Raw genomic sequence first — 11,091 nt, forward strand, 5'->3', positions numbered from 1 at the left:
TAAACCAAAGCCCAAAACCCAAAGTTGTGAATTCCTCTTAAGAAAGCGAGTCAAAAGAGATTCTCTAGTCACGACTGACGCGTGTAAGCGCATGGGACCGACCATCATGGCGCCATAAATCCCAGCCAAAACACAACCCCCACAATTCTCATCCTTCACTCAAAAACCTCCACATGGCAAATCATTACACCAATGCCACATGTCACTTCCCAATTGGCAAACACAAAACCAAAACCAAAACCCGTACACACACTATCATTACCCACCCGCCCAACAAAAAAAAAAACGATTTAATTCAATTTCATCTTTCAAATTCAGACACCGCTTAGAATCAAAGACATAGATAGTTATTAGATCTAAAACGAAAAAAGAAGAAGAAGAAGAAGAAGCTCTTTATCAAAGACAACAATGCCTTCAACTGAAGGAGACTTAGATCTTAGGGTAAAAAATAAAATCTCTATTAATCTTCGTTAATTTATTTTTCTTCTTTAATTTTATTTAATTTATTTCCCTAACTGTCTCATTTTTTTTTGCAGCAATCTTCTCATTCTGCTTTCTCAACCGGGTTAGTTAAACTTAAACCATATCTCTTTCGTTACTTTCTCCATTTTTCTCTCTCCTAGGGTTTGGGTTTCGCTCTGTAACGGCATTGTTGTTTTCGTTTTCAGAGAAAACGCATTCGCCGATGTAGGAAATTTGGAACATTGCGCCAAGTATTTGAACCAATCGCTCGTCACATTTGGTTTTTCTGCTTCGCTCGATCTTTTTGCGAACGATCCTGTAAGAATTAATCTTCGAAGTGAAATTGCAAGTAGATAGTGAAAATGGCGTTGTTTTTGAAAAATTTGATTCTATGATGTTTAGGTTTCTATAGCGAGGACTTGCAATTGTATATACTTTTTGCTTCAGCAGAGACAGCGTGATGTTGAGTTTAGAGAGTCTGCTAATGAACAAAGACAACGGTAATTGTTTGATAGCTGACATTAGGTTGTTGATGATTGTGTTTGTGTGTGTGTGTGTGTGATATTGATTTGTTTAACGGTAAGTGTTTTGATTTTGATGTTCGTAGATTGTTATCTGATATATCGAGATTTGAGGCCAAAGTTGAGAGACTTGAAGGGCAAATACAAGCCAAAGATAGAGAGATAGCAACGTTAACTAGGAAGGTGAGGAGATGATTTTAAAATATAGTTTTGGTAAATGTCAAGCAAGCATTGAATGGTTGAAAGTTTGTATATATAATGTGAGCATTGAATGGTTTCCTTATTTGCAAAATAATGGTACTAGTTATGTTTGTTTTTGTTATTTATCGGTGGGGTTTATAATTCATGAGTTATTTGTTCCTGTCTAGGAAGCTAAAAACACTTCAGCTCTTAAGGCCACAATTGATAAGCTGCAACAGGAGAGGGATGAATTTCAGAGGATGGTTATTGGTAATCAGGTTAGAGGCTGTTTTTACTATGATTATTTTTCGTGTCTTGTTTAGATGCCCGTAATTCAAAATGGATAAGCTCTGACTATTTATCAATTTGACTATGCGGTCGGTGCCAAAGCAAGTAAAGACTCAACAAGTACATGAGATGAAGAAGAAGGAAAAGGAATACATAAAACTGCAGGTAGCATATCTTTGACTTACATTGTTTAAATGAGAATGGTATTCTGACAACTTGTGCTCCTATATGCTAGGGATTTTACTCCCATTGAATTATTTCATGATCCCACAAATGATTAGATTTGGAAATATGAAGGGTTGGTACATTATACTTGCAGGAGAGACTAAACCAAGTGTTGATGGAGAAGAAGAAAGAATCTAGGTCGGGCATGGAGATAATGAATTTGCTTCAGGTATCAACCATCCATGTAATTTGAATGTTGCTCCTAACTTGTAAGATCGCAAATTTTTTGTGATAATTTGGTACTTATGACATGTGTAAACAGAAGGAAGGGAGGCAACGTGGGACTTGGAATGGGAAGAAAACAGACAATGATTTTTATAAAAAGATTGTATGCAAGCTTTCACCTTATCATTATAAACTTTAAATCCTCAACACTCTCCACCATTCACAGTTTATTTATAATAATGGAAGGTGGATGCTTATGAGGCAAAGAATCAAGAACTGATAGCAGAAAATGCTGATTTAAGAGCATTATTGAGATCAATGCAGGTGGGTTCCTGATTTGTAATTGTTATTATTTGCTGAAAATTCTACTTGTAGACATGTATGAACGCTTCCTGTTTGATTCTTTTGCCATGTTTCATTGATTCTCCTTATGATTTCGGGTCATCCAGCAACTCTTCATTTGTTAATTTTTCTTAATGTGTTCATTCTATAAGAGGTTTTTGTGTGTGCATGCAAATGTGCACACACGCACACACACACACCCATATGAATTAGTTTGGCACTTTCATTCATTACCTTTTTCATCTTTAGAAATTTTATGCCTTGGGACTGATTTTAGAATTGAAAGCATTAGAGAGAAACATGGAGTGGCTGGCACCTATTGTAAAAAAAATGGTAGTCTCACTGTAGGTAGTTTGGGCACAAGAGGAGAAAACTGTTAAAGCATCCGTAGGGTTGGTAGACCAAATGAAGGCCACTCTAATAGTAGAGGTAGGAGATTAAGGATATCTGCAGACCAAACCATTATAAATATGTGGAATTATATGTCAACCTTTAGACATGCCTTATGATAGGATACTATGGCACTGTTTAGGTTTTGGTGGTTGTTACTGACTGATTGTTAGACACAAAAACATGTTAATTGTTTTGATGTATTCAGGGAACTGATTGTTTTAGTGATGCAAAGTACAGATGGATGGAGGATGGTAGTTACTAATTAGAACGAAAAAAAAGGAGAATGTTAACTCTGTACAAAATTTGGTCTGGTAGCTTTCGGCATATTTCTTTTGTTTTTCATCCATCTTTGTCATTTTTTATATTTTGACTAGGCTCTGTACTTCCTTCCTTCTAAAGGCCATTGTTCTATGATGCCCATCCCTCTAAAGCAGAGAGTTTGACCTAGGTTATTAGATCTGTGAGTGTAATGAATACTGATTACAGGTGGATATGCGTGATTTCTTAAATGCTCCTAATGGGCTGCCAAATCAATCTCCCACTCCAAATGAAAGAGCTGAAAGTAATCCTTCGCAATCGCCGCTGGTTGGGAGAACGGTGTGGAAATTTACTTATCTTTTGTACATTGTTCGCACTGTCAAACTGCCCTATGAAATTTATAAGTTTGATAATTGCAGGACGTATTTGATCTTCCTTTTCACATGGCCAGAGATCAAATTGAAGAGAGTCTTAGAACCAAGATGGCTTCTATAAAGGTTAGTATTACTTATTAGTATTCCCTTTTTGGTTTCCATTGTTAAGTACCTGCATATATGGATTATTTGTGTTTTGGTTGTTAATGGCTTAAAATTTCAAATATGAAGGAGCGCATGGTCCAATTGCAAGATGCGCAGAAAGAGGCAGACGTCACTTCGGAAGCTACCGAGAGGGAACTTGAGCTTGAAGCTCAACTTGTTGAAGCAAGGAGCATTATACAAGAGCAGGTAATGTTTTATGCTCTCACAATTGCAATCATGAGTTAGGTCCAAGACATTTTGACGCATGTTTTACTACGATGCAAAATAACAAAGCTGATGTTTTTTATTTAGAAAAGGTTTTTTTTTTTTTTTAATGTTTTATGGTGTTTGGCCAATACAAAATTGTTCTTTATGATGACAGCAGAAAAATAAAACTACATTTAATGGAAGCAAGAATTGGTGTTTCATTGAGGATTGATATATGCCTACAACATGCAACTCCATATCTTTTGGCGGGTCCAGTCCTAAACATGTATCTATTTTCCAAACGGCTCCCTTTCAACAAATCCATGGGCTTTTTCTTTTTTTGCAATTGAATTTCCTGGCAGTAGTTTGCTTAGTGCTGAACTGTGTTAATTCGACAATCCATTTTAAATTTATGAGAGTAATGTGATAATATGTTGTGTTGCAGGAATCTATAATGGCTAAACATCTTTCAAAGTCTGACAGACCAAGGTATACTTGGTGTTCTCTATTTCTTAAGAACTGTCTAATATGTCTAGCTGCAGTAAATTGATTTACTTTTTGAATTTTATAGGGAATCGGCACCGGCTGAGGTATGTATTTATGTTTATGTTTGCCTGTTTCAAGTTTTGGGTGGCTAAGTCAATTTATAATCAACCTATCAACCTAATTTTATACAACCGAAAGTCCAAAGGTTTTTTACTGTATTTGTGGTATAGTTGGAGGAATACTGGTATTTGGAAATGCATCTTTGGAGGTATACTTTAAGTGAGGTGTGTTTTATTTCCCAATGACTAGCGCCTCAAACAAAATTGTTGCATGACTATATTATGAGTTTAGGTTTCTTAAATTTCTTAGTCCGATAGTTTTTTTTCCACATCAGATAAAGCATCTAATAGATTATATCTATTGAGGTATGAGGTTATAGGAGTAACCAGTTTATTGAGGTAGATTATGTCTTTTGTTTTCTTAAACTTCTTACTCCTGAATGAAAATTCCAATTAGGTATGTTTATTGAGGTTATAGGAGTAACCAATTTTGTTTGTAAGAGTGCAACTTTCAAAAGAAAATTGTGTCAATAATTCATAAGTTGATAACAATTTAATTAGTGTGGTAGGAAAAGATGTGTGTCAAAGTTTTAATGTTGTGATTTTGAAAATATGTTCAAATGTATTGATCTCTGATTAAAATGCACCGGTTTCCTATGGTGGGAACGACTCTTTTTTGTATCTTCTCAGACACCCAGTTTTGAAGATAAACTGGTGAGTACTAGGAATTAGGGCTTTAAAGAACAACATAAATGGGATTTAATCAGACTTATTCCTCTGCTGGCAGCAGAAGGGATCAACTATTAATGTTAACATGGTCTGTGTCGTGTTGATAGGGGTAGTGCTAGACTGGGAGCACATGTTGGTGTAGAAATGGTGGTCATGAAGATGGCATTTTGCATCAACCTTTTTTGAGGTTTTTGTTGGTGATTCTTTTGTTTTTACAATACTTTCATCTCATTCGCCTCAAAACGTTCATTGAAGTATGATAATGGGATCAGTGTTGTTGATGGTGAAAGGCCAAAAATTCGTCATATGAACGTGTCATTGCGGCCTATGGCATCGCCATGGCGGACATGCCATTATGCCATGGTGGCACCATGGTAGCAATATAACAACACTATATGAGATTTGATCATAAAGTTAAAATCTTCATCACGAATGATTATATGATCATACTGGTAAATGGAAGTCTGTAATATCTAATTTGGCAAAATTGTTATCACTTTACATTTAGCAGTAGATTACTAGATTTATTGTTAATTTCTTATCAGTTGGTCCCATAACGGTGTATCTGCATTGTGATATTGTTCTTTTCTGATTTACAGGGAGTATGTAACTAACATTGTAACCAGGTCTCATGCTTTCATGATTACTTACATTGGCTCCATGTAACTAATCTTGCTTGTCCATTCTGAATTACCCCCTTAGTTGAGGATGTAACAACAGGCCCTCCAAGTCGAATGTCATTGTTATAAGTATGATATTGTAATTAAGTGATATTGTAGACTTGGAACTGCTTCCGGAAGAAACTAGTTATTTATTTCCGGAGGATCACTCAAACTAGCATAGCATTTAAGATTTGATTTGTAGCTAGAAAGATTTCAAGAGTTAGTAATTATAAAGTATGATTCAGTACAGTTTTACAATTTCTCAACGCAGCAACAATTAATCAGTGTACACTAATTACATTAACATGCATTCACATGGGTTGAAGTAGCAGTATTAGAGTGCATTCAGGTGCAAAAGAAGCACTGGTTAAACCAGTAATGAATATTATAGGTGATTTTTCCACATATTTGAAAAAAATTAATAATGGGTGTGAGTTGTATATTTCCTTTATTTTTCTAATGTAAAGGGAAAAACATAAATAATACTGTTATTATTTTCAATCACGCCTTGTAATTGAAACAAGAACTCTTCTCATGTTCATTGGGAAGCAACCTCCATACACTCGCTTGACAGTACGCTCCGAGCACGAGCACACTGAGTTCAATGAAGAACGAGTACTCTTAATCATTGACATTGACGAAGAGGAAGAAGAAAAGCTTGAACCACGAGGTGATGCCATAAATTCAGAATCAGAGCTACAATCCAACCATGATAGTACATCAAAATCTTCATGAAAACAATCTTCTTGTGGCTTATTGCTTTTGATTTTGATAACCCTTTTCTTCCAAAACCGTAGCTTTGACATAGCTGTAACTGGTATTTTGGTGTCCAAAATGCACGGTTTTGTTAGCCCCAAACTAAGAAATTTTGGTGGTGGAGTGAGTGGTGGAAGCTCTTTTGCCGGTGATGATTCCTTTGCTATCCCTGGTTGCATTTCCCATTTGAAAGGAACACCTTCTCCACTTCTATAATATGATATACGAGAGGAACATCCCACAGAGGATTTCCTTGACAGAATCTTATTGCTTTCAATCTCAAATAAATTCATTTCACCTTTTCCTAGTACCAAAATTAAGTTGCATATGTTTGTTTATATAGGATTCAATTCAACCGTTTGAGTGTTTGACCATTAGTTATTATCATAATTTAAAAACTATGTATCTTGTTGGGTGATTATTACTCATAATTAGTATGTTATTGCTTGTAGTTTGAGTGACTTGAAGTCTTTTTTTGTATTGACAAGGAAACAAATTGTAAGCAAAGTGAAAATGTATCTTTGTTTCTAAGTCTTTGGCATGATAAACCTTTTGTATTGTATGTTTGCCGACCTCTGTTGCATGTGCAATTACCAAACCCTAAAGACTTGGCCTCCATTTTAGATAGCTTCTCACACAACGTGTACATTGCTATACATTATTTTTTTTGAGAAAATCTGGTGTTAGATTTTTCACTAAGATGTAACTTAGTCTCATATTTTTTGTATGACCTAAAATATACTCCTTTTGATCCTTTTTAAGAATCATTTTTTAACTTTTTACATATATCAAGAAAACTAATCATTATTATCACTATTCAAACAATAATTTTTCTTTTACCTATAATACCTTTAACTATTTATTTCATTTATTTTACTTTTTCTCTCTGTAATAATTATATAGGGGTAATTTTGACAAAAGTGTAATTAATACCACCTTAAATTTTGCAAGTGACAATTAAAAAGAAACATTCTTTTCCAAAAAAGTGACACTTATAAATGAACGGAGGGAGTATCTACTATCTTTTTCATATTGGATTATTGTAGTGTACAAATGTGAGTTGGAAGTCCTACATTGTTTAGAAAAATGGAGGTTGAATATTTTTTAAGTGAAATGATTCATACACCTATTACCTTAAGATTTTGGGTAAGTATGTGGTGTTTTTCTCACTTGTGTGTTACTCTTGGTCCAATGTAGATGCTCCTCTTGATAATCTAATAGTGGTATCAGAGTCGATGGTTCACTTAAGAGACCAACTTCTTGTATCGAAAGTCTTTTTTATAAGTGAAAGAACTCATACAATTGTCACCTTAAGATTTTGGATGAATATATAATATCTCTCATTTGTGTCTTGTTTTTGACCTAATGTAGATGCTCCTCTTGAGGACTAACAATTATTTAATTAAAACTTTCTATTCAAAACTTGATAACTTTCTCGATTAATAAAGAACGAAAAATCCATTACTTTGAAAATTATTAATTAAGAAGTGTTTGGTTCATTGAATTCGAATGAATGCAATTGCTACAAGTTAGTACTTCAATTTCTTTATTACATGAACGGAGTGGACTTTGGACAATAGTGTATTTTTAACTATATCGTGCAATTTTAGTTAGAAATATTATTTATGAGTATGATTCAATTGACCAACACTAATTTATCACATTGTTTTTAATCACTTTCTACTCTCCTTGTTTATTTAACTTTGGTGATTTACTCAGATTAAAATATTTAAAATTTATAAAAATAAATTTAATCAAAAGATAAATTGATCATTTATAATATAAAATTAAATAAAAAATATTTTATTTATACATTCCCATTACTTAATTCTATCAAATGTACTATTTTCTAATATAATTACAATGTCCTTTATAATTACTTGTAAAATGTGGATGAAAATTTTGTCTTTATCAATTACTTCCTCTCTCTATTGTCCTCTTTTTTTTATTTGCTTCAAATTATTTGTTCAATTAAAATACTAAGTATTTATTTATTTTTTACAAACTTATTCTTATTTATTATATTTTAATTCATATAATTACTCTACTACATATTATTAATAAGATTATTTTAAAAAATAATAATTATTTTATCATTAAAATCAACACAATTAATCATTATCTTAAAAAATATGAAAATTTTATCGAAAAAGATACTTCCTCCGTTCCATAACGAGCGATCTAGTTGATTATTTCACACATTAAAAAAAAGGAATAAATAAAAGAGAAAAATGATGTTTTTACTAAAGTACCTTTATGATGTATTGAAAATAATGAAAGTAATATTATATAGAGGGTAAAAATGAAAAATGTGCATTGAAAATTAAAATGGATCATTCATTTTGGGACACTTTTTATTCTAAATGGACCACTCATTGTGAAATAGAGGGAATAACATTTAGGAGTCTGTGTTATATTTAAAATTAAATATTCAAAAACTATCTTCGAGCGAGATAAATAGATATTTCAAAGAGAGCGAATCCGTTTTAAAAAGAGTGTAAGATAATTCCAAAAGCAAACATACTCGATAAGCATATAGTTAAAGAGTGGAGAATAAATATGGTTTAAATACAAATATCAATTGTCTTTGAGACATGAAAAATATTTTGGATAGTTAAAACAATTTAAGGCAATAGAAATAAAATATGTAACTCAACTTTATCTTTTTTTTAAATCAACTTTTTGTTAGTGCATAAGATGAAGAAGATACATATAGAAGAAGAGAGAGAAAAAAGAATAATAAACTTCTACTATTTTGCTAAAATGGTTACATTAAAATGGTTGCACACACACTACTGTACGCAGACTGCATTTAGAGCAATTGACAACTACACTAATTTATATACACAAACAATAATGCTACGTAGGCACAATACTAAAATATGAATTACTTTTCAACACCATCCCTTAATTCAGGATTTAACTAATCAAACTTAATAACATCAATTTCATCTCTCAAATGGAAAAATTGACCAGTCTTGATCGTTTTCGTCATAACATCTAGCAGTTGCTTCTGGATGCTATAATGCATAACTTCTAACACTCCATTCTGAACATGATTTCTCAGAAAATGATACTTAGTCTTAATATGCTTGTTTCTCCCATGCAGCATTGGGTTCTTTGCAAGATTGATTGTAGAGTTATTATCAATCATCAACTTCAGAGGCTTGTTTATCTTAATCTTCAGATCCTGCAGTAAATTCATAAGTCAAACATTTTGTCATGCAACCATAACACATGCAATATATTCAGCTTCACAAGTTGTTAAAACAACAACTGGTTGCTTCTTGGAAAACCAAAAAATAGGACCTCCCTTATACTTAAACAAATATTCAGAAGTATTTCTTCTGTCAACTCTGTCTCCACGCTAATCAGAGTCTGAGTAACACATCAACTCTAAATTAGCCTTTTCACCATAAGAGAACAACACTTCATACTTCAGAGTCCCCTTAATATACCTTAGAATCTTGATAGCAACTTGGTAATTAGACCACTTTGGTCTACTTATGAACCTACTAACCATTCCAACTGCATAGAAAATATCAGGTCTAATATTACACAAATACCCCAGAGAGCCAACCGACTGCTTGAAAGTTATGGCATCTACGTCATCACCCTTAGAATTAGAATCCAATTTGTGATTTGTTTATGCAGGTGTGACAACAGCCTTACAATTCAACAACTTGAATCTCTTCAAAAGCTCAATTTCATATTCCAGCTGATGCAAAAAGATATTATTCTCAAAATACATAAACTTCATCCCTAGGAAATATGTCATCTTTCCTAGATCAATTGTCTCAAACTCGTTCATCAGCATCTTCTTGAACTTATCTATCTCATGTTCACAACTCCTTATTAGCAATATGTCATAAATATAGAGACACACCAGAATCATATTGCATTCAGGAGTATGTTGAACATAAACTTCATACTTCATCTCACACTTTATGAATCCTTTGAGCTTGATAAATAAACCAATTTTCATATTCCAAGCTCTAGGAGCTTGTTTCAGTCCATACAACGGTTTATGTAACCTGTACACCATCTCTTCCTGATTCTTTTTAACAAATCTAGGAGGTTGTGACATGTATACCTCTTCTTTTAATAGACCATTCAGAAATGCAGATGTCACAAATAAATGCATTAGAGGACAATTCCTGTTAGCAGCTATCGCAATCACCAGTCTGATTGTCTCATGTCTCGCTACAGGAGCAAACACCTCAAGGTAGTCTAACCCAGGTTTCTGTAGAAAACCTCTTGCCAATAACCTTGCTTTGTGTTTTCCAATTGATCCATCTGGCTTCAGTTTCTCCTTGAAAACCCATATGACGATGATGGCTTTCTTATCATTTAGAAGCTTAGTCAACTTCCAAGTCTTGTTTCTTTCTATATCCTTAAGATCGTCTTTCATAGCATTCAGTCACACTTTCTTCTTGAGCTTCTTCAACACTAAATGGTTTAGAGTCTACTAACATGGCATACTAAATGACTTCTCCTTCAGAGTCTACTTGAATATCTTGCAGCATGCCAAACTCTACAAGCCTTCTTGGTATGCTTTAGATTCTTTGTGGCCTCTGAACATGTTCATAATCTCCTTCAGACGTTGGAACAATATCATATGTTGGAACCCCATAAGTACCACCTTTAGAGTTAGAAATATTCCCAGAGTCTGAATCACCATCAGAATCTGTATTAGAATCAAATTCACCTTCAAAGTCATACTCGCCTTCAAAGTCACTTTCTGAATCAACTTTTGTTTCTGAATCACCTTCAGAACCTTCAGATTCTGAAGTATCTTCAGAGGTTAACTCTCCACCAGAGTTGAATTGAGATTTACTCC

General features: G+C 33.5%; 2 protein-coding genes across 9 annotated transcripts; one reads left to right on the forward strand and one right to left on the reverse strand.

Annotated features, from left to right (window-relative positions):
- Positions 1 to 245: 245 nt before the first annotated feature.
- LOC127135025 (uncharacterized) lies at positions 246 to 5,744 on the forward strand. Of its 8 annotated transcripts, none has more exons than XR_007808403.1 (18): positions 246 to 441; positions 537 to 565; positions 669 to 780; positions 865 to 962; positions 1,070 to 1,166; positions 1,352 to 1,441; positions 1,554 to 1,616; positions 1,771 to 1,845; positions 1,939 to 2,004; positions 2,088 to 2,165; positions 3,063 to 3,173; positions 3,254 to 3,331; positions 3,440 to 3,559; positions 3,735 to 3,845; positions 4,005 to 4,048; positions 4,131 to 4,149; positions 4,941 to 5,285; positions 5,433 to 5,744. XR_007808403.1 is itself a non-coding variant. In XM_051061840.1 (17 exons), exons 1-17 carry the CDS (start codon positions 409 to 411, stop codon positions 5,445 to 5,447), a joined length of 1,182 nt encoding a protein of 393 aa, XP_050917797.1. In that variant the 5' UTR covers positions 246 to 408; the 3' UTR covers positions 5,448 to 5,744. The 8 variants fall into 8 exon arrangements, 2 of the variants coding, with proteins under 2 accessions (XP_050917797.1, XP_050917798.1); XR_007808406.1 differs by having other exon boundaries at positions 3,738 to 3,845; XR_007808405.1 differs by lacking the exon at positions 4,941 to 5,285 and adding an exon at positions 4,276 to 4,329 and having other exon boundaries at positions 5,433 to 5,503.
- A 198-nt stretch (positions 5,745 to 5,942) lies between these two features.
- Positions 5,943 to 6,554, reverse strand: LOC127135027 (uncharacterized). Its single transcript, XM_051061842.1, has one exon. It carries the CDS (start codon positions 6,542 to 6,544, stop codon positions 5,993 to 5,995), a length of 552 nt encoding a protein of 183 aa, XP_050917799.1. The 5' UTR covers positions 6,545 to 6,554; the 3' UTR covers positions 5,943 to 5,992.
- Between the last annotated feature and the right edge of the window lie 4,537 nt (positions 6,555 to 11,091).

The sequence above is a fragment of the Lathyrus oleraceus genome, chromosome 4 (genome assembly GCF_024323335.1).
Source record: "Lathyrus oleraceus cultivar Zhongwan6 chromosome 4, CAAS_Psat_ZW6_1.0, whole genome shotgun sequence".
NCBI lineage: Eukaryota > Viridiplantae > Streptophyta > Magnoliopsida > Fabales > Fabaceae > Lathyrus > Lathyrus oleraceus.

Excerpts from the sequence above, each read along its gene's own strand:
- LOC127135025 (XM_051061840.1), top strand. The coding sequence starts at position 409 with ATGCCTTCAACTGAAGGAGACTTAGATCTTAGG. Across the intron at positions 781-864 it reads ATCTTTTTGCGAACGATCCT|GTTTCTATAGCGAGGACTTG; the intron begins GTAAGAATTAAT and ends TATGATGTTTAG. Across the intron at positions 3,174-3,253 it reads CGCCGCTGGTTGGGAGAACG|GACGTATTTGATCTTCCTTT; the intron begins GTGTGGAAATTT and ends TGATAATTGCAG.
- LOC127135027 (XM_051061842.1), bottom strand. The coding sequence starts at position 6,544 with ATGAATTTATTTGAGATTGAAAGCAATAAGATTCTGTCAAGGAAATCC.